At 43.0% G+C, this 22,340-nt stretch overlaps 1 protein-coding gene and 1 long non-coding RNA gene across 2 annotated transcripts; one reads left to right on the top strand and one right to left on the bottom strand.

Annotated features, from left to right (window-relative positions):
• Nucleotides 1–2,495: 2,495 nt before the first annotated feature.
• LOC309354898 (serine protease 27-like) lies at nt 2,496–16,423 on the bottom strand. Its single transcript, XM_081885167.1, has 6 exons — nt 16,061–16,423; nt 7,356–7,382; nt 5,656–5,818; nt 4,156–4,427; nt 3,321–3,490; nt 2,496–2,830 (listed from the first exon to the last, which is right to left on the bottom strand). The coding sequence occupies exons 1-6, from the start codon at nt 16,209–16,211 to the stop codon at nt 2,534–2,536; spliced, it is 1,080 nt and encodes a 359-aa protein (XP_081741293.1). The 5' UTR covers nt 16,212–16,423; the 3' UTR covers nt 2,496–2,533.
• On the top strand, nt 6,344–6,904 carry LOC309354899. The gene is made up of 2 exons (XR_014162386.1): nt 6,344–6,429; nt 6,573–6,904. It is a non-coding gene; the product is annotated as an uncharacterized lncRNA (long non-coding RNA).
• Nucleotides 16,424–22,340: the final 5,917 nt, after the last annotated feature.

Raw genomic sequence — 22,340 nt, 5'->3', positions numbered from 1 at the left:
TGGAGGTGCCTGCCAGCACCAATGTACTGGCTCCCTACATGTCTGAGCATCGGGGGGGGGCAGGTTGTCACTGCAGTGAGCCATGATAGAGGGATGCTGGTGGTGGTGTAATTGATGCTGGGGTTGTGGCCATAACTGCCATTCCATGGTGAGTTTTTCAGAACAGTATGTCTTTCTGTTCCTGCTCTACTCTTGTTGCCTAGATTTGGCAACCATGGCACCTGGGTTTCGTTCCGCCCACTTGTTGAAACAACATGTTAACATTATTTCACCTCGTACAGCTACTGAAAGGTATTCATAGCTTATATTAATTGCTCCACCTTGGGCAGAAGAGGGATATACTGAAAGCTGATAAGTGACATCTGACTGTTTTTCTTGGCTGTTTTCATCCAATATGCATTACATTATTTCCCCCTTCTGCTTTAATCTTTCATCAGTGCTGCTGTTTATTCCAGCTACTTTAATACACCATTAAAGAACCTTGAACACCAACAAAGTATTTTATTAAGCAAAGTATTTTATTAATATGTGACGTTTTGCAAATCACACAAACCATGCACTCCAGTGGCCAACACTTTGAACACTCACCCTTTAAGTTTCCCACCCCTCATTTTTTCACTTTTCCACCCCTTTAATTTTTTCCACTTTTCATTCATTTACAAGATTCTTGAGAATATTTTGAGAGCTAAAGTTTCAGGGCATCTGGCTCTGGACTCCATAAAGGAAGCAAAATGTGAGGCCCCCTAATGCGGGGTCGGGGAAGCTGTAATCACCACTGCAGCATGTGAGGGAGGGGAGGGTTAAGTCATCCCTCCCCAACTCTGGTCTCAGTAAAAATATTCCCTTGCCCAGTCCAGCAGATAACATTAGAGGGGGGGAAGTACTGCTGTCAATGGGAGTGGTTTTTTTCCTTAATGCTAACTACTGTATGGGAGATTATATTTACCAAATCATAGTTGTGGAGGGAAGACTTAGATCTCCCTTGCCCTGGGGGGGGGGCACTAGGGGTGCATTGGAAGATGGCTGACAATACCATCTCTCCGACCCACACGGGGTAATTAAGAGGCTGTTATGGGAGTAGGCAGCCTCCCTTGTTGCCCCAAAGAAATGGGGAACACTGCCTTTGCCTGCTGTGCCCATAAATCACCCCCTAATTCGAAAGAAGGGGGTGAGGGCCCTATGCAGAATGCCCCCGTGTGGACCTCGGCTCTCCTGGACGCTGTCTCTGATTGAGCACTAGCTGCATCAATTTGGAATAATTAATTACAAAAGAAGCAAATGCACATATTTCAAGTGAAGAAGGGGAGTGAAGTCTGCTAATTTAAGTGACCTCTGCGAAAGAAGACGACGGGTTGGAGAAACAGGAATATTTTACGATGAAGATACACCAAAGGCTGGGTATGTTTGACAACGGGACTGAATTGGGGGGGGGGGCTTTTTTACTTTCCTTCTATGTGATTTACAAGAACCCCTCCTCATTAGAACCGTCGGTTGAACTGACCCAAGCAGGATGATTAAGGTCTGTGTGGAGATAAACTTTAACCAACAGAATGCTTTATGGAGATCGAGAAGCAATAAGAGCTTTTGGAATGGCACAGCAATAAATTTGGAGTCGCCATCTTGCCAAAGGATTTATAGCCGGGAGGACAGAACGGACTTGTTTTTAACGGAGTGCATTCCTGGTGAATCTCCTCAAAGGTTTTGAGAACGGAGGCAGATTGGTGAAGATTAATGGCGCTAAGACTGTTTTGATGTATGGAAGTGATGTTATATGGAAAACGTCTGGATATGGCTACTGGATAAAAAAATAATATCCACGCAGGATTACAAACTGTTCTAACCAGCTTGTGGATACTATCAGAGGTCACAAAGAGAAAGGAAAAATATATGAAAATAACAACAAGAAATGTGGAAAAACAATAAGAAAGGACTGGATAATACTGTAAACATCATAAGGTTAGATTTGTGGGCATTAAAACAGCAGCAAGAAGCAAGAAGTTGATTGGATCCCCTTCAAAACTTGAAATATGGGTACCCCCAACAAAAACTTAAAATTCGGCTGTGTAATTTGGAATTTATGTAATTTGGTTTGATTCGATGTGACTGGCGTGCTCTGGTCCATGGGGTCACGAAGAGTCGGATACGACTAAACAACAACAACCTCAAGGCATCACCCAGCAACAGGCATATGATGATTCCAGAGACCACCAGCTCCCCAGTCCCAGCTACCCATGAATTCTGATTGCACCATACATATCTAAAAGTTTTCTGGCAAGAAAGGAGACAGTGGCTAGTAGGGCTCATGAGAAAGGGTGTTGCATCCCTCTGCTGAGAGGGAAGCCCCAAACCATCTCTACGTCTGCAGAGACATCCATGCCCTTCATTTGTATCTCCCTGTGCAAGTGCTGCTCATGGCCAAGTGGATAGAATCCTGGGCAGATGAAGTTAAGAGTGACCAAGAAATGGGAGAAAGATGAGATGAGAGGTAACCCCGCAGTACTTGACCACTTATAACTTCTTTTTCCCACAGATCCTATGGCAAGATATGAATAAGGGTCCACACCAAAACCTGTAGCAGAGCAGTTATGAAGGCCTGTCCCCTCCCAACAGCTCCAGAAGTGCCTTGATTCCTGATCCTGGTATTGTAACCCCTCCTAGGTTCAACAAATTCCAAATTGGGGATAATCCTGTGAATCCAGTCGTGGTATGCGGTAAGGCGTATGTACACGCCAGGGCGGTTCTTCTCAGCACAGCCTTCTCCCCAGCTGACAATACCAGCCAACAGCCATTCCTGGTTTATCTTGCACATCAGTGGGCCACCAGAATCACCCTAAGCCAACACAAAGATGGGTGTTAGATGCATTTGTGATTCAGTGTGGCATGGTTGTTAGGGAGTGGGGAAACTTTCTCATACTTCCCAACAGTGTAGTTCTCAGCTTAGAAACCAAAGCAAAATGCATTTTACAAAGAAACGTACGTTGAAGGTGGAGAAGATGTTTGGGAATGCATAGTTTTTTGTGGGGAGGGGATGAGAACATCAGAAGAGCCCTGTTGGATCAGGCCAAAGTCCCATCTAGTCCAGCATCCTGTCCTTACAGGTGCCAATCAGATGCCCCAGGAAAGCCCACAAGCAGGACCCACAAGGGAAAAGGTAAAGGACCCCTGGACAGTTAATGTATGCCATCTCATGCAGTCTCTTTTCAATGGCAAGGCTGAATATCAGGTGTCTTAAAGAATAATAGAATTGGATAGCAAGTGAGACAGGAAGGGCCTTATCCATGTGGAACTGAAGGCAGGTCTTGATGAGAGAAATCCCTCACCTTACACGTGTCCTTCATACCCTCAGCATACCCGGCACACATCATGTCGTCCTGGATGGGTTTCTGGGGCAGGTTTGGTCCCATGTCAATACTATAGAGCCGTCTGCAGGTCTGAAGATCTATTATGGGCACCTGAAGCTTCTGGAGCTTCTTTGGAGAAGGCAGATCCTCTGACGTGAAGAACATGGGATAGTGAAGCAGAAAAATGGAGACACGGTTATCATTTTATTATATTTCCTTTACCACTTGCACAATCCATTTGTGAGTTGGAAGGCACACCGTAAACAGATGTGCAAGAAGGTCAGTCAAGTATACCTTTAGGGTATAGATGCAATCAGCTGGAACAAAGTTTTTACTAGTTTCCAATTGTTGGGTAACATGCAAGACCAACCTTTACTTCTAGTATACCTACTAGGCTCCAGATGTAAGTCAAGTTCCTAATTTTCTTCAAGCAGGCTGGGCGTTTGTAATATATTAGACATGCTGGAGCGCAAAGCATGTGCTCTAGCACTGAGCTTCAGCTTTTCCCCTCCAGCATTCTGCTTCCCACACTAGCCAATCAGATGCCTACAAGCAAGACACAAGGGCAGCAGCCTTCTCCCTCTGATCCCAGAATTAGCATACAGCCATCATGACCACTAACCATTGATCACAGTATTTTTTCAAAGCATTCATACGTATTCTCAGCAAATCCCATTACAAGGGAAAGGAAAGTTGGGGCACGGATCTTAGAAACAGGCTTTATAGAGCAGGAAGGGTGCATCATTATTATTTTGCATTTTCCTGGACAAGAACCTTGTCCAGTTCTAACATTTTCCCCTCTCCCAGTACTCACGTCCTTCACTGATATCTCCCCAGCCAGTGACCCAGCACATCATGCCTGCAGGAAAGTCCACGTTGGGTGCAGGTACACAGATTGGGATGATGTAATTGGTGAATCTCACTGGGAAGATCAGCCTCACCAAGGCAATGTCTCCGCTTGTGGCCTCCCCTGCATAGCGGGGATTTCTGATTATGTCTCCAACTCCTATGGACTGTTTGTGGGGCCAGGAATTCTCCAGTTTGTTGGCCCCTAGCAGCACGGAGTATTGGGAGAGATCACCTTCTCTGCAAGGGGATGGATGAAAAATTGATATGAGGAACATTGTCGCCATTGCATACAATTTACTTGGCTGGGATCAGGAGGCTTTGGGGTGCTATTAGACCCAGGGAAGCATTCAGACTATCTCAAATTTGCAACGACAACAAAAAGGGGGGACACATTGGGCAAACCTGCACATTAAACCTGAGATGGTCCCATGGGCATTCTGATTCTGATTTCCCATTCTGCCTTTGTTCTGGGTACACTTTATCTGAAGCATCTTACAGCTAGGAAGCTTGCCAAGAGCAAAGTTTACCAGATCAAAACAAATCATCTTGCCAAACAATTCTTTCAGCTAATTAAAATAAGCCTTGCAGCAGTTGAGCTAACAGATTGGATCAGAGCTCCTTGTTAATTTCATGTCCTTGGGAAGTTCATTAAGATACCCAGTACTATGCTTCTCAAAAAAGAGGTGCTGGAACTAATCATGAACACCTCCCTCAATCTCTTAGAATGGCAATGGCACCCACCTGAGAGGTGCAGGAACTGATTTGCGATGAGTTCTAGCTGGGGGAAAAAGCCCTGAAAATACCTTTTGTTAAGGCACTTTAATAGAAACATGTGTCCATATCTCAGCTCTTTTGCAAACTAATCAAGATAACTGGTGCTGAACTTGAATACTTTATTCTTAAACCTGGGTCTGAATTTGCAGAACCTTATAAGCTTTAACATACTGTGAAACACTAAAACAATATGAAGCTGCTTCATAATCTTTGCCTTCAGTTTATTTTTAGAAACAGGAATGCAATGGATGTATAAATTAAAATATGCAACCTGGTTTCCAAAGAATAGGAATGCTAAGTGGGGAATTACAATGGTCAGGAGAGAAATTCAGTGGAGATTATTTTTGAAAGATAGATGATCAGGGTTGTAGTCTATAGACAACTGGATTCTTTGCCTTGGACATAACCTGCATTACCCCCAAGACTGTAGTCTAACACAGAGACCTGCAGGGCTTGGGCCAGGATATCCAAAGGATGACACATCTTCAGGCGAACCTATGTACATATTGAAAACAGCCTATATCTTCTGGGCTTTTCTTATAGTTCTGAGATGACATGGATGACACAGAGAACAGGGCCTTTTCAGTAGGGGGGGGTGCATTTATAGGATAGTCTCCCACCTGACTTGTAAAGAGTTTTGGGCTCAGTGGACTGCAGGTGGGAGGAAAAGAGCCATTTCTGGGTTACTCACGGTGGGAAGCAATGTGCTGCGGTCACAATCCAATCATGGGTTATCAAAGCCCCTCCACAGATATGCTTGCCCATCTTCTTCACACTGACCTGCCATGGCCATTCACCTTCCACAGAGTCCTCACCCCCGACATTTCTATTCAGGGTGATTGGTCGCCCACATACTAGGAAAAGAAAGAGATGGGTGGGGTTAAACTCAACACTGGGAGCAATCTGTTCTGTACACTGCACATCTGGCTAAGTCAACACACTCCTTAAGAACAAGAGAGCAGCCCTGCTGGATCTGACAAAAGGCCAGATCTAGCCCAGCATCCTGTTCTCTGAGTGATCATCTGATGCCTTAGTTGCATCACTCCTAGATTACTGTTGTGTTCTATTTGGGGTTGCCTTTGAAAAGTTCCAAGAACTCCAAAAGGTCTAGAATGCAGTGGGCCAACTGTTAATAGGGGCCCACCTGCTGGGTACATGTGCTTCTCTTGCTAAGGCAATGGCACTGGGTTCCAGTTTGTTTCTGAGCCTAATTCAAGTGCTGGTGATGATACTGAAAGCCTTTCAGAGATTGGAATGGTGATATTTTCAATGGAAGCCTTCTTGTGTGACCAGAGGTGTAAAAATCACTCATGGAGGAGTGGGGTATGGAAAATTTTTGGATGGGTACTGGTTTTATTTCCATTTTTTCCCAAAGCCTGCTAGACAATGCATTTTGCAAAGGAAGTAGATTTGGCACATAACTACATCTTGTGTCTAAAATGCGGCGCAGCCTATGAACTGGAAAGTAAGTTCCACTGACAAGAGGGCTTAAACACAGGCAAGTGTGTAAAGGGATTGCAGTCTTATTCTATTTCTGCTAGGCACAAAGAGGGGGAAAGGATAACACAGAGCACTGAACTATGTCACCTTACTATGTTTCATTTTCAGATTCATTTTGTTTCAGCCACGAGACCTTGTAAGTTTGCTTTTAAAGACACTACAAGATTCTCAGCATTCTGAATTTGGCATCAAACTTCAAATTTAACAGGTGTGAGGGACTGATGTTGCCCTAACTGAAAAGACAACCTTTGTGGGAACAACAAAGGGGAGACCAAGACCTCTCCCATTTTTGGACATAGGAAGCTGCCTTATATCAAGAGATGAAAGGCATTGAAACCATCTACCCCAACTACGGAGACCAAATTCCATGCTAAAGCAACTTTTAAGAAGTAACAGGGGTGGAATCTAAACACATATAAAAAAACATTGTGAAAATGCTTTTTTTAACGTTTTGAAAAATATATTGAATTTGCCGTAGCTCACCATCACCAACTACTGTCACATTTGTATAATGCACTCTACAGCACACTTAAAACATTTTATTTGCAGCTGTATAGATGAGTCCTGGGTTGCCTGTGCTCATAGGGAATTCGTTGCATCCCACTGCAAAGATTTGCACTTTTAGCCTTGTCATAGGTGACCTCTAAACACAGGATCTAAGATACATCTGTAGTAGAGAAGCAGGATGCGGATGTCCATATTGTGTTGCTTAGTGGGGTCCCTTGGAATGCACAAGACATGGATGGACAACCTGTTGCCTTCCAATGTTGTTGGATTCCAATTCCCATTATACCTGACCATTGTCCACACCAGCAACATCTGGAGGGCCACAGGTTGCTTATCCCCAGAACCCAGTGTAAAAGGTTAAAAAGTCTGGTGATAAAAACTTACCCCAATGGGAACGGGTCATATGATAACCTGCAACAGAAAGAGGAGGAATCAACAGGGGCAACTGTGAGCCAGGATTTAAAGCTAAAGATACACAATCAAAACCCAGAAGTAATCACAGGACTTTTATTCCAAGAAGAAGAAAATAATTGGGGGGGAGGATTGAATTGCCCCAAATATTCTCCCCAGCTCCTGATGCTGAGACTGCTTTTTAAAATCTCCCCCACCTCCCCAGGCACTGTGCTTAAACCTAAGCCTTGGTGTGAAATGGACAGGAGGAGACAGGATCTTCATCTCGCAGCTCTCAGACAAGGGCAAGCAGTGGGAACACAAGATGCTGGCCAATAAGATGTCAATTGAATGTGAATGGCATCGGCCAATGCACTGTTGGAGGAGAGCACAGCTGATCTAATAACTGAACTGTTTTTTGCTGCACAGTGTTTCATGGGAAGAGTTTCCTACTAAAAGAAAGGGGGGCACTCCTTAAGTTTGTAGATATCAAATCAATGTCATTTAATGATGTCACGAAAGGAACACATGAAGTTCCTTGACAGAAGACGCTTTGTCCATCTTGCCCAGTTTTTCCTTCGCTGTCAGAGATGCTTCAGGGATGTGGTGCACCATGTCTTTTCTCCAAATCACGGTAATAGTGCACTTGCAATTTCAGTGTTTTTGTTTTAACGTTTTGCTCAATGCTTTACTGGGTATTTATTGCATGTCGATATTGTGTACTGACTTGTTTTTGCTTGCAGTTTTATGATTGCAGCTTGTGTGAACCACTTAGAGTTCTTGTTATATCAAGCAGTATATAAGATATTAAATTTGGGTTGACTGAGGCGCAGCACAATTACATAGCTAAACAGATTTAGCTATGCTATGCACTGACATCACTGAGGGCAAATGAGGACAACTGAGATGCAGGGCAGTGTTTCTTGAATTAGTCACCCTGAATTAGTCCACCCTGTCAGGGAGCACAGCAAGTCTGATGACATCACAATAGATTTTAATTGCAAATCTTTGCCTGGAAGTTTCTTCTTGGAATTCCTGAAACAATAGCTGGTTTGGAGTTCATCCTCTCCCAAAAAATTAGGTACTTACCTGATTACCATTAGGAATCTGAAATATGCCTATCAATTGTATACCTTTCAAGCTAAAAAGAATCCAGTGCTTTCGTTTTCAGTATAGCATGTACAACGTTTTTCTCTCTAAATATATATCCCAGTTACATCCAACCATTGTGGTAATTTCTGATTACAAGAAGTGCACACAATCTAATTCATTCCAAATCAAATATAATTGCTTTTTAAAATTTTTATAATATATGTTAACTAATCTCCTGTGTCTGACATAACCAAAAATGTAATCAATCCTAAAAAAATTATTATATCATGTAATCACCATTGATTGTCTGGTATAATGTATTTTGATTCAGGTAGGAGAGTCTATGCGCTTTACTTCCTCTACCACCAGGACAGTTTACAGTTTCTCAGTTTCAGTTCACAGAAACAGTAGCAGTCAAAACTATACAGGCAGAATACTATATGCACAGAGCTAGGGTTGCCATACATCCAGAATTTTCCAGACATAGCTGGTATTCAGCCCCCTTAAGCAACATCCGGGCAAAAATCACTGAAATGTCCAGGGAATTCCGACATATGGCAGCCCATGTCAGTAGTATAGATGTTGGTGATTTTCATTTAAAAATTAGCTCAAAAATATATATCATAAAATAACTTTTATGAAAAAAGGTCAAAAACCTTTGTGTCTGGATTTTCACTTTTTGAAATATGGCAACCCTACACTGAGCCCTCTCTACCAATTGCATTTCTATGGTCTGAGTATCTGCCTATCAGCCATACAGCTCCATGGACTTAGCCGCTTCTCATGCCAACTAGCAAGAATATGCATTTGTGAGGTTTGGCTGCTAACCCACAGTCAGGCCCAAGAAAGATGTGTGCACTTTGCCCATAACCACCAGGTAAACAAACTTCCATGTCAAATTCTGTCAGGCTGCATGAATGCCAAATCTGACAAATAAATTACGGGTAGGATGCCTGAAGCTAGGAAAAAGGTTTAAGTTGGACATTACTAACTGAGGCACATCAATTGCAGGGATCTGCTTTGAACAGGACTCCTTTAGAGAGAATGTTTTGAATGTGCACTGCAAATTTGTCAATTTCAGTTTCTCCTTTTTTCATTGTTCAGCTCTCCACATTTCTGCAACAGTTTGTGAAAATTCATCAGCATTTTAGTGCAAATTCATCCTACTATACACAGTTTTATATGTAATTCTGCCCGATAAACTGAGTTTTGCACAGCTTTCCAGAATATAATGTAGTTTTGTATGCTATTCTCATTAGTATATGCATATTTTTCCTGATGTGCAACATATGCAACCTCAGTCAGTTGAGATTAGTAAACTAAAAGGGATGCAATTAATTGACGGATATTCCTAATCAGACAAGCAGCTGTAATACATCTCACACATGCAGAGTCAAAACCCACAATCTTAATATTCATGATTTCACATCCTCCTAATCCATTCGTCAGCCAGAACTATCTTTCTCAATAGAAATTGAATCTTGCTTTAGGTTTTTTGTTTTCCAGTTTGCTTTTTTTTTTTTTTGCTTTGTTACAGTGGGAGAAATGAGGGTGTGCCGTTCTGTGAGATTAGTGATTTCCCAACCCATGGCAAAGCCACAGATCCAAGATGGGAAAGGGTGAGGTGTGCCGTCACATCCAAAGACAGGATGACTAAGGTGATTCACAAGCTGCTAAGAAAATCTCCCAAGCAACAGAAAGGTTGGAAGGTTATCTAGAACTTGGGAGTGCCATATCCCTTGGAGGTTTGGGCTGTGGCGTGCAGTAGCATGCAGTTCTTTCAGGAAGGGGGGGAAAGGAAGGGGTGAAAGAGGGTGGGTATGTGCATACACCTTTATCCATTGCTTTGTACAGGGGCAGTCCAGCTGTGGTTGGACTGCAACTCCCATCATCCCTGGCCATTGGCCATGCTGGCAGGGGCTTGTGGGAGATGCAGTCCAACAGCCTCTGGAGACTACAACATTAGCTACCCCTGGATTAGCGCTACACAAATGAGTCTCAGGCTCCCAGATCCCCCCTTTTGCACTCCCCTGCTCCTCCTCTGGCATGGTCACAAGGACAAGAGCAAATCTATCTACAAATGTAATCAGAGTTTGACATTTGACCCATCCAAGAATAAATCATGCTTAGCTTTAACTTTGATTTGTCTAGGAAAAGCCAACTTCAAATCTGTTATTATTTGTATGGTATATGCATACCACACAAATTCATGAGGAGGACAATAAAGAACGAAAGCTTAAGATGTGCTAAGTGGGAGCAAATTATTTAAACACTGTATTAAAACTAAATTCAAGGGAAGTGGAATCTTCACTTGAACCTTGGCACCATTATGTCAGATGAGTTGAGGAGCAAATGTATCTAGTGCAATTAGCTTGGTGTTAAGTATTCATTAGTTCAATTAGTGCCAGACTTTGAATTCATTAAACTGATGCCATGGGATGTTTAAAAACCACTCTCCCAACCTCAGGATTAAATTACAGCTTGTCAATCATGTGGTCACGGAGCTATTTAACCTGCCATAGAGGAGTAGAGGAGCAAGCTAACAAATAAAGTTATATCAGATCTAATTATGGAAATCATCATTAGCTAATTAACCATCCATTTATTCAGCATAAAGGTTTTAGCTTGAAGACTTCGCAGTGGAGTTTCACAACAAGGAAGCCTGCATCATATAATAATTTGCAGACAACTGTAGCAATAAATACAGTGAAAATTTTATTCCCAAGTATTTATTTATTGCTGCCTCCCATTTCCATGTGGGCCTACTGATTGCTACATATGTAAATTGGTTTGACAGTCATTCCCAGGGGAAATCCTGGGAACTACAATTCTGTGAAAGAAACTAGGGGACTCCAGTGACAGGCTTGTCAAACTACAACTTTTGCAGGAAAATATTTGTGGCTGTAGGATTATCCTGGAAGCTTCTTCAACAACCATTCTGTCCTAGATCAAAGGGTGATGACATCCACCAGTAGAAAGTACTATCACCTCCTTCTCCTTCTTATTTGGTCCCATGGCAACTATATTGTTTTGACACCCATGACACTTTTATCAAGATATGAGTACCAGCATCTCATTTTTTTCCGAGAGAGAGAGAGAGAGAGAGAGAGAGAGAGAGAGAGAGAGAGAGAGAGAGAGAGAACTGCATAAATCATTCAGGACTAGAATCACAGACACATTATCCGCACCCCATATGCATACAATCCATACATAATTAATCCAATCAGCCACACCACCCAGATTGGCACACAGCACACTCAAGAAGTCCTCAAACAGCTTATCCCACAATCTTTTGGAATATCATGTAACATTCCCAGAAACCTCACACACCCTTCTTTTTCCAAATAGCTCCACCCATATGTGTGCAGCTGGGAATTCATGAAAGCAAGGGTCACCAAGAGTAGCAAATTCTCTATTTCAGGGCTAGGCAGGTCTCAATATTTATTTATTTATTTATTTATTTATTTATTTATTTATTTATTTATTTTTACAACTTATACACTGCTCTTCATCTGAAGATCTCAGGGTGGTTCACAGCATAAAAATACAAAATAAAAACACAAAATACATATTAAAACCAGAACAATACAAACCCATAATCTCCTCCCTCTCTCTCTCTCTCTCTCTCTCTCACACACACACATTTAAAAGGACATAGAATGCTAATCAGCCCAAGGCCTGGCAGAAGAGAAACACCAAAAGATGTATAATGAAGGCGCCAGATGAATCCACCCCTGCAGAGATGGGGAACCAGTCCACAAATGGAGAACCATTCCAGAAAAGGCCTGATCTCGTGTTGCCACCCTCCAGACCTCTCATGAAGGAGGCACATGAAGAAGAGCCTCAGCTGATGATCGCAGGGTCCGGGTCATCTCATATGGGGAGAAGTGGTCTTTCAGGTATTGCAGTCCTACAGGTTACCAGAGCATAGATAACAGAAGTTAGGCTAATCCTGTCCAGATGGGGGCACAGCTGGGCCACCAACCGAAGTTGATGGAAGGCACTCCTGGCCACTTAGACCACCTGAGCCTCAAGGATCCAGAAGTACCCGCAAGCTACGCATCAAGAGCAGGCACCCACGTGGTCTAGGGAACCACCCACTAACAGTGTCTCAGTCTTATCTGGGTTGAGCTTCCGTTCGTTGGCTCTCATCCAGTCCATTACCGAAGCAAGACAATGGTCCAGCCCATCCACTGCCATAGCTATAGATGTAAAGGAGAAGTAGATCTTTGTGTCATCAGAATATTGCTGACAAAACTCCAGATAGCCCCACTTAGCAGTTTCATGTAGAAGTTAAATAGCACAGGGGGTGAAATTGAACCCTGAGAGAACCCATATGGAAGGCTCCACATGGCTGAAGAGCACTGACCAAGCATCACCCTCTGGAAACGACCATCCAAGTAGGACCAGAACTATTGCAAAGTGGTGCCACCCACCCCTTACTCAGCCACATCATCAGTGACTCCAAACATTTGCTCTGAGGGGTAAGAAATAGGCCTATCAATGGCTCTAAAGTCATGGAAATTCCATGTTCTGTGGCAGCAAAATCTGGACACCAGATGCTAGGGACAACCTAATAAGGAAAGCTTCCAAATGAGGGCATTCGTAGCCCTACCTGAAAAGGCCAGGGGTTGAATCTTGGACCTTCTGTACACAAAGCAAATGGTCTCCCACAAATGGTCTCCTACAGCACTTTTCCTCGTCTCAGCCATCTTTTAGGATCAGCAGGATGGGCCCCTTCTTAAGCTTCGCATTTGTACATCAGGATGGCAACTGGCCAGGAGATGAGGAAACCAATCCAGCCTAGCTTGCTCTTATGCCTTGAAGCAGCTGTTTGATATGCCGAAATCAGCAACTGGTGTTTGTTTTTTTCCAGGGTGTAGAGATAAGCACTATCACCTGCTAAGCTGGTGTTGATCCAGCCTGCTCCTGAAGTGATGCTCCCGGGGCCAGTTCAGAACTTGGCAACATACTTTCTGCCCACTTCTAACAAAGGAGGAAGCACTAGGCAGGCTTAACCACATATTACTGTAAATGGTGTGTTGTAGGAGAAAGAGAGATGGTGACCAAAGACGTTTAGTCTATGTGAAATGCTCTCTGGTATCAACCTCCCTTTCTCACTCTCTTCCTCTGCATCCAGATATAAACACTGCAGTTGTTAGGACATCCATGGTCTCCGTTCCCTTCCATATGCAAGATGACACAGGGTGGGAAGGAGGGTTAGCTCAAAGTTTGAGATGGGCTCCCTGGGCAAAGTGTCCTCCCTCTGGGTCCCTCCCTCTGTTAGTGGGCTTACCTGGCTGCAGTAGCAGTGACCCAAACAGGACTGGGCAGCTGTGTCTAGCCACCCTTTTTAATCACCCACAATGCTTCAGAATGATGCTAAATAGCAGGAAATTATAAGGGTTGTTATACGATCCATGTACACCCACCTCACCTAGCACTGGAATTTCCAAAGACCATATGACTACCATCCCTTTCATTATATTCTTCCATAATCAGTAACTTGCTAGTTTTATGATGGGGTGGGGGGGAATTGATTCAGTTTGTATTTAAAGGCATGTCTACCCAGTTTGCACTTTCTGAAACAAGATATGGACTGGAGAATAGCCATCCTTTGAAATTAGCATTTCTCCCTTTTTTTTCTTTTTTTGGCAGTTCTCCAGCCAAGTAATGTGCACAGAATTGCAGGTGTGCATATGAATGCACATATTAGTGTTAATGACATACAAAATGCATATGGGGCAAAGTTGTTTTGCAAAAAATGTGTATATTAGGCAAAATTGCACACAAAAAATGTGTTATGGTAGAATAAAATAGCACTAAAATGCTGGAAGCCGTTGTGGAAATGTGGAGAATTGAAAAATACTGTTCCCTATTCTCAATATAATTGTAGTTTTTATATCAATAGTTTTTAATGGTTGTTTTTAAAATAAAAAATAAAAATAAATAAAACAAACATATTTTGCATATCTTGAAGAGGCACTTTGTTTCAAAATAAGATACAGAGATCAGTAGCAAATATAAATGCAAACATAAACAAGGAACTAGCAATAAAAAGAATAATTGGGTTGGAGGGGGAGGGGAAAGAGGATACTGTCAGGAACATCTTTACGGAATTCTCAGGCTGATAAAAGCTAAAAGATTAAAAAGTCACATTACAAACCCATACAGCAATGTGCATTGAGAGTGTGTGGGAGAGGAGAGAGGTACAGAAAGGTTTGTTGCATTGTCTCAGGGTAGCCGTATACTTTAAAAAGTTGGATGTGGACTCAGAATGCAAGAGTCATCTTTTACATCTTGAATAAAATCATACCATGTTGGGGGGGGGGGGAAATGTCTTGCTTTGTCTCCCTGCTACTTAGCTTATGAGTGAGTTTCCTAGTAAACCTACTTGCTGGAAGTGTGGCCCCTAGTAAATCTGTCCAGTGTCTACCAATAATATTTCAAGCAGCAATTAACATAAAGAGGCAGAAAAACTAAATGTATAATTATTGTTAATTGTTAAGTCTAATTTTAGTTTTTCTGCCTCTTGATGTTTTCCTCCGTGGTCTCCTACTGTTGTTTTGTTTTAGATGTATCATTACACTCTCTTATTGTGTGTGTGTGTGTGTGTGTGTGTGTGTGTGTGCGCGCGTGTATTTTTTTTTTTTGGTAATGTGCTTTGGTTATTATTTTAATAGAAAAGTGAGATATAAATAAAAGGAAAACTAATCAATACACCCACTCGGTATCACTACCATAGAGTCAAATTAGGAAAAGCAGGAGCCTTTCCATTGTGGGTCAAGAGAGACTTTTCTCCTGTATGCCACTCTCCCCCCCCAAAAAACAAAAACACACACAGCTTGGCCACACTAACCTAATTACTCCAGAATCATTTGGCAACCACTGGTTCTGTACTAAAAATCATAGCTTAGAATTCATTCTTTGGCCCTAACCACGCACTAGAAGGACAGAAATATCACTTTTTATCATCATTTAATCACTCTGTTCATTAACAATAATAAAAATGAAGCTGGCTAAAGGATCACTTTTCCAAGGATCTTGAATGTTTGCCCCTACAAGCCTTAGGTGTTTTGCCTCCCAAATTCACCACACCCGAAGTACTACTCTTGGATCCTAGACCCACTCTTAGCTGTCTCGATCCCACAATCTTTGGTGGAACTCTCTTCCAAATGGGATCAGACAGGGGGACCCTCCCTGTTAAACTTCATACACCTACTGAATACTTTCTTATATTTCAGAAAGCATAGCCAAATAGGAAACTACCTTATACAAAGTCAGACCATCGATCCATCTAGCTCAGTACTGTTTACACTGACTGGCAGCAGCTATCCATGATTTCAGGCAGGCGGTCTCTGCCAGCCCCACCTGGAGATGTGGGGGATTGAACCCGGGACCTTCTGCTCGCAAGGCAAGTGCTCTACCACTAAGCTATGGTCCTTCCTCATAGAGCATTTTAAGGCATTTCTGATCTGATAGTTATTACCTGCTTTCTTTTAATCTTTCTTGCATTTGTTGAGCTTGTTGTCTGCTGTTTAAGCAGTATATAAATTGTTGAAATAAAGGTGGCCTAAATGAATGCAATGGGAACTTCTAATGCTTACCTCTGTCGGGTATTATCTGCTGGTCATTCTCACAAGAATTATATCCATAATGCCACTGCTTACAGATCCCTCTTTGAATCATCAGGGCAGCCAAAATCAGTAGCAGAACTCCTGCAGTGCCAAATCTGGGTGCCCCTTGCTGTCTTGCCATGATTCCGTTTTTCTTTTTCTTTTGTTTTCGGATCTGCTGTCACTCAGTCCTCCCCGAACTGGGAGAGAGCGGCAAGAGGGATGCCCTCTGGGGTGACAGGGCTTGTTTCTCTCCAAGATGCAGATGCTTTAATACCTAGCCCTCAGAAGGGCGGGCACAATGTCACCAAACTGGTTTGACTGATGTGCTGGGTTGCGAGTGTGGCGTCTGGCAGCCAAGTGGGGAAGCCGGCTGATGAAGCCTAAGATATCCATCCAGAGAATCCAGCCAGCTGTGCTCCTGCATCCCTGAAGGATGTGCCAGTACCTGGTGGAGAAATGGTATCCAGGAAGATATAAGAGGCTGCTTAATCCAAACCACAGCTCTTGGAAAAGATGGGGCTGATCGTATGGGCCAATTAGCCTTCAATACTTCCATGTGTTGAGGAACAGGAGGGTGAGGTTAGTAGATTAGAAATTATATGTAGGAGGTAAATGACTCCTGCTGAACCTCTATTAGCAAGGAGTTCCACAACAATGAGCCTGCCTCACTGAAAGCTTGGCCTCTGGTACAGGCCAGTTGAACTTCAGAGACATGATGAGTATACAGTGGTACCTTGGGTTAAGTACTTAATTCGTTCCGGAGGTCCATTCTTAACCTGAAACTGTTCTTAACCTGAAGCAGCACTTTAGCTAATGGGGCCTCCTCCTGCTGCTGCTGCTGCTGCTGCTGCCACACCATCGGAGCATGATTTCTGTTCTCATCGTGAAGCAAAGTTCTTAACCTGAAGCACTATTTCTGGGTTAGCGGAGTCTGTAACCTGAAGCGTATGTAACCCAAGGTACCACTGTAGTACCTCGTTTCCTATAGGCTAGCTAGATCACAGAGATTGAGAGGGGCTGGGCTTTAGGAGGTGTTTCTGGCTCCCAAAATCAAATCTCTATAATATAATCAGAATTCAGCGCATTAGCCCCTGCATGATGGAACACCTGCCCAGTGGGAGTGAGACAGATGCCAACATTGAACAGATTTTGATGTGCTGCAAAAACATTTTCATTTCTGAAACGTTAACTTATCCGGTCACTTTTAGTACTCTACTGTTTCATTTATGAGTTAAATTATTCTGTAATTTATTTTGTTGCAAATTTCTTAGAGATCTTTGTTTATGGTGGATTCGTAAATGCTTTAAATGTGCACATACATCAGTAATAAAAAGAAAAGAAAATCAAGAATATAGTAAAACAGAGCATTGGTCACTTTTCCAGCCACCCAGCCATCCTTCTACATAAAAAAATGAAAATAATAATCCTGACAGAACAGGCAGGTTTTTAGCTGGCCCCTGACGCTAAACATAGTTGGTGTCCAAGGGAAGCACATTCCATAGACTGAGAGTTGGCCAGCCATCAGCTTTGCGGTTTTCTGTGGTGTTTTCTGTATTCTGATGGAGGTAGAGCTGTTGATTTTTTGCTCTGCTGTGGCTGCTGCCACTCTCCCATTGAGTTTTGCAAATAGGCTGTTGCTTAGTTGAAAGCCTCCGAGATCCGCTATCAGGTGCACGGCATGTGGGCGAACCGTTACAGCGTGCTGCCTTTGTTTCTCCATGATCTGCCCGGCGATAAATATTCAACATCATGGTTCTGTTATCATGTATCGGTTGGATTATTGCAATGTTCTAATTAATATGTCTGGCTATATTGCGTCTACTGTATATATGAGACGGAGAGACAGAAGTATCTCTCTATCTGTGGTTTCCCTAACAGGAACTAAGACGTAAAAGAAAAAAGAAAATACGTGTGATGTTTCCTTATCCCTCAAGAAATCTGACTCTTCAGGGAACGATGTTTAGCTTTTACCGTGGGGTTACAAAGATTGGAATCAATGGCATTACCTTAATGGATCTCTATCTGGCAGGACTCATTTCTCATCCTAAATTAACATGCCTGAAATGTTAAACAAAAAAGTATCTATGCTATGCTGAAAGCATAGTCATGTACTTTCCCAGCACATCAGCCAACTGCTGCCAAGGGTGTTCTACTAGCAAGACGGGCCACCTGAGATGTTCTATATCATGGGTAGGCAACCATTTGTCTGTCAATGGCCACATTCCCTCAAGGGTAATCTGCCAGTGGCCTCTTGCCAATAAGGGGCAAGACTGCAGCCAGAGGTGGGTGGAGCATCGTTCTTGCTAGCCAGAGGTCTGATATGATATCTTGTAGAAGGTTTTTGAAATTGGGCCTAAGGCTGCAGGTTGGCCAACTCTGATCTAGGTGGATCAGCCAAAGTAGAATTTCAAGCTTCTGATTTCTCAGCAGGCATAAAGGAAGTTGTCCTTTCATCTCCACACACACACGCTTCTGTATGACTCTGCCATATACTGAATCATTCCAGTGCTTTCTTTCTATTTAAACTCTCATTTTCCTACTCATATTGAAATACTGCCCCTCAATGAGGCCAATCTTAGATTCACAAAATGTTTAGGGGTATGTGTACCCCTGCGTACGCCCAGAAAAAAAGCACTGAATCAATCTATTGGGCTATCTAGACCTGGACTGCTTTACTTGGACTGGTAGTGTTTCTCTAGGGCAGCCTTCACCAACTTGGTGCCCCCCCCCCGAAGTTTTAGACAACAACCAGACTCAGCCCCATTACATAAAATTCCAGAGCACAGTTTAAAGGCACAGAAGCATGTTGAAGTTAAGCAAGGAACTGTGCACACACTGCCTTCAGTTCCATGATGGCAGAAAGGCCAGGCATAAATGTAAGACATAAATAAAAGCATAACTCTCAGAAGATTTGTGCGATCAGTTCAGAAACCTGGGGCCAAACTTGTGAAAATATTTTTGGGATTGAATCTTCTGTGGTTTTGATTAAGGACAACTGCATAGGGGCGGGTGTGGGGTGCTGAATCTGAGTGGAGCCGTTGCACTGAAAAAGAGGGAGGTAAGAACAATGAGAGCCCTGTTGGCTCCAACCAAAGCCCTGTCTAGACCAGCATGCAGTTCCCCACAGTGGCCAAGCCAGATGCCCACAAGCAATTTCACCCTCCTTTTGTTGTTCCCCAATGACTGCTATTTAGAGGTGCACCAAAGGCAAAATATTATGATAGTGGTTAATGGCTTTTGATAGCCTTATGCTCCGTGAATTTGTTTAAGCTCCTTCTAAAGTCATCTAAATTGGCAGCCATCACCACATCTTGTGGCAATGAATTCCATAGATTTATTCTTCATTTTAAAAGGTCATCATTGTCTGCGCATTAACTGCATCTACGTACAGGTTCCAAAAGGGAGAGAGAGAAAATGGGGTGAGGAGCAAAGGGCATGAAGGCATGCTGATTTTATGCACATTTACCCAGAAGTAAATCACTTGGTGGCTCCCTCCCAAGTAAGCGTGCATGTGTTGTAGCATTTACCTGTTTTAGGGAAGGGACCCTTTCCATATTGGAGAAATTTGCCTGTAGGGAAGTCACAGTGTTTTCAATTGCCTACTTTTCTCAGCCTTGTCACATGAAGATAACAATCATTTCTTAAGCTAGGGTGTGGTGGAGCTCATTAGCTAACGTTCATAAAAAAGCTCAGAGGTGCTAAGCAAGCATAGTTACTGTTATTATGCACCATGGAGAATTAACTCAGACAACTCCAGTACAACCCAGCTATTAGGAACGTAGGATTTCTTGGAACATAAGATTCCAAGTTTTCATTGTTGGAAGATGTGGGGTCTGGCAACATGAGGCAAAATGTCTGGGTTTCGTTGCCAGATCTGGGAAGCAAGAGAGGACTGGGGGGTTACATGTGGTGAACTGAAAGCTAAGGTGAATGGGAGATGCAGTGGTTTCCTCCTCCAGATCTGGGCAGGGAATCTGGACATGGGGAAAGACTGTAGCTCATTGGTAGAGCATCTGCTTTCCTGCAGAAGGCCTTCAAACCCCAACATCTCCAGTTAGGGCTGGTGAAATCCTGGAGAACTGCTGCCAGCCATTGTGAACATTATTGGGCCAAATGGACCAATGTAAGTCACCTTTTAATAATCTTGTGACTTGGATGCAGTTGACTGGGGAGGAGGTCATCAGGTACAGTGGTACCTTGGGTTAAGAACTTAATTCGTTCTGGAGGTCCGTTCTTAACCTGAAACTGTTCTTAACCTGTGGTACCACTTTAGCTTATGGGGCCTCCAGCTGCTGCCACACCACCGTTGTGCAATTTCTGTACTCATCCTGAAGCAAAGTTCTTAACCTGAAGCGTCTGTACCTGAGGTACCACTGTACTAGGATTCTGAGGTTCCTTTTAGTGTTGGCAGCATTGTTTTTGTTTTGTTTGTTTCCTGGCTGTCTTGTTTACTGGGCCATGCTCCTGGGACTGTAATAGAAACCTGACAAGCAGAAATAAAACAATGGAAGCTTTTTCTTGGCATGGAATTACAAGGGTGGGCAATGTTCTACTGGCAGGGTTTATTGGGCATTGTTGAAAGCACAGGCTCAGTGGTGGACTTTGGGCTCTCAAACTTCAGCGGTGCCCTGTGCAATGCTAAAATCCCCCCCCCACCTCTTGCACTCTGTTCTACAGCATTGTGAAATTCCCTGTAGTATGGCACCCACTGTGACTGGTGGGTCACACTACCCTAAAACTGCCTCTGACAGGCTCAGGGTCAGAACATAACATAGGAGCTCTGTTGGATCAGGCCAAAAACCCATCAGGTCCAGAATTCTGTTCTTACAGATGGCTATGTGAAACCCGTAAGCAGGACACGAGGGCCACCACAAGATAGAGGACCAGTTGCCAGCCCAATCTGAAACGGACTAAGAAGGATTAAACCATCTTGACTGAATTGATTGTTACATATTGAGGCTACTTAAGCTCTTGGCTTCATCTTGCCTACACTGATCTTAGACTCCCACTGAATCCAGCATTGCTCAGGAAGGATGACAAAATCCCTACCAGAGAAGAGTGGCTGATCAAGTTGATGGATTATGTTGAATTGGCAAAAATGACTGGAAAGATCAGAAACCAGGAAGATACGGAATGGGGAAATTTTATAATTTAACTTGGAGAACACTGTAAACAATTAAAACCATTAGCAGGACTGTAATAACATTTGTAAGGTTAAAAAAATGGAGGCCAATGTAAGATGCAACGGAAAGGGACTAACAATGGAACCCATGGAGGGGTGGAATGAAGTCCAAGGATTCAGGGAATCCTTTATTTTTGTGATTATGACTTATGTCTGAATGTAAACATTAAATGTAAAATCAAATAAAAAAAACTTTACCCAAAAGAAAAAGTCCAGCATTGCTCAGGATTTGGGTCTCTGTAAATTTTCAAATGCCTTTTCAGATCCAGGCCAGATTTGGAACATCAGCGGTGGTGGGGACAATGCATCCAGAGTTATCATGAAATGTCTCTCTGTGTGTGTGTGTGTGTGTGTGTGTGTGGTCTGGAAAGACCCAAAGCATCCACCTGGACTCAGAAGCTACACTGCCATCACCAGGAGAAGCCCCTGAGGTTTCTCAACAGACTGGGCATCAAGCAATTCGCCACCTCTTGGAGCTTATATAAAACTGGCCAGTGCTGCAACTTGCAAGATGGGTGTGACTTGCAGGATTTAGGTAAACTGAGGTGATGACACGGCAGGGTGTTGTGGAAATCTTGCGTAGTGCATGTGCATGATGTGGGAACTGTTGTTCTCCTGGCAGCACAACATAATGTATATCTGTTCAAACGTATGCTTCAAGGAGGAGAAAAAGATTTACTGCCAAGTAAGTGTGCTTGGAATTGCAGCTTCAGTGTCCTGAAAAACATGCTGGAAGTTTGAGGCATATATAACAATGAGCTGATTAAAATTATTGACTGCAGAACTCTTCATTACATGTTGCACATATCTAAGGGAAATGAAGTATTGTGATAGAGAAGAAATTCAGTTCATTATGCATTGAAAGCTGAATCTATCAAAATTTGCACTTTCGAAAATAATAAGCAAACTTAAACACAACTATCCTTTGAAATTAACACTTCTCTGAATTGTGCAGTGTGGTTGTCCCTCCAAGCAATGTGTGCAAAAATGTACGGGACAAAGTGTGTGTGAAATGTATACAGTGGTACCTTGGTTCCAGTTACAGATAGGTAGCCGTGTTGGTCTGCCATAGTCAAAACAAAAAAA

Source organism: Podarcis melisellensis (genome assembly GCF_964234715.1).
Source record: "Podarcis melisellensis genome assembly, chromosome: 13".
Lineage (NCBI taxonomy): Eukaryota > Metazoa > Chordata > Lepidosauria > Squamata > Lacertidae > Podarcis > Podarcis melisellensis.
Note: the sequence above shows the minus strand (reverse complement) of the source record. Positions and strands in the feature narration are given on the sequence as shown.

Excerpts from the sequence above, each read along its gene's own strand:
- LOC309354898 (XM_081885167.1), bottom strand. The coding sequence starts at position 16,211 with ATGGCAAGACAGCAAGGGGCACCCAGATTTGGCACTGCAGGAGTTCTG. Across the intron at positions 7,383-16,060 it reads GCAGATAATACCCGACAGAG|GTTATCATATGACCCGTTCC; the intron begins GTAAGCATTAGA and ends TTTCTGTTGCAG. Across the intron at positions 4,428-5,655 it reads GCAGCACATTGCTTCCCACC|AGAAGGTGATCTCTCCCAAT; the intron begins GTGAGTAACCCA and ends ATCCCCTTGCAG.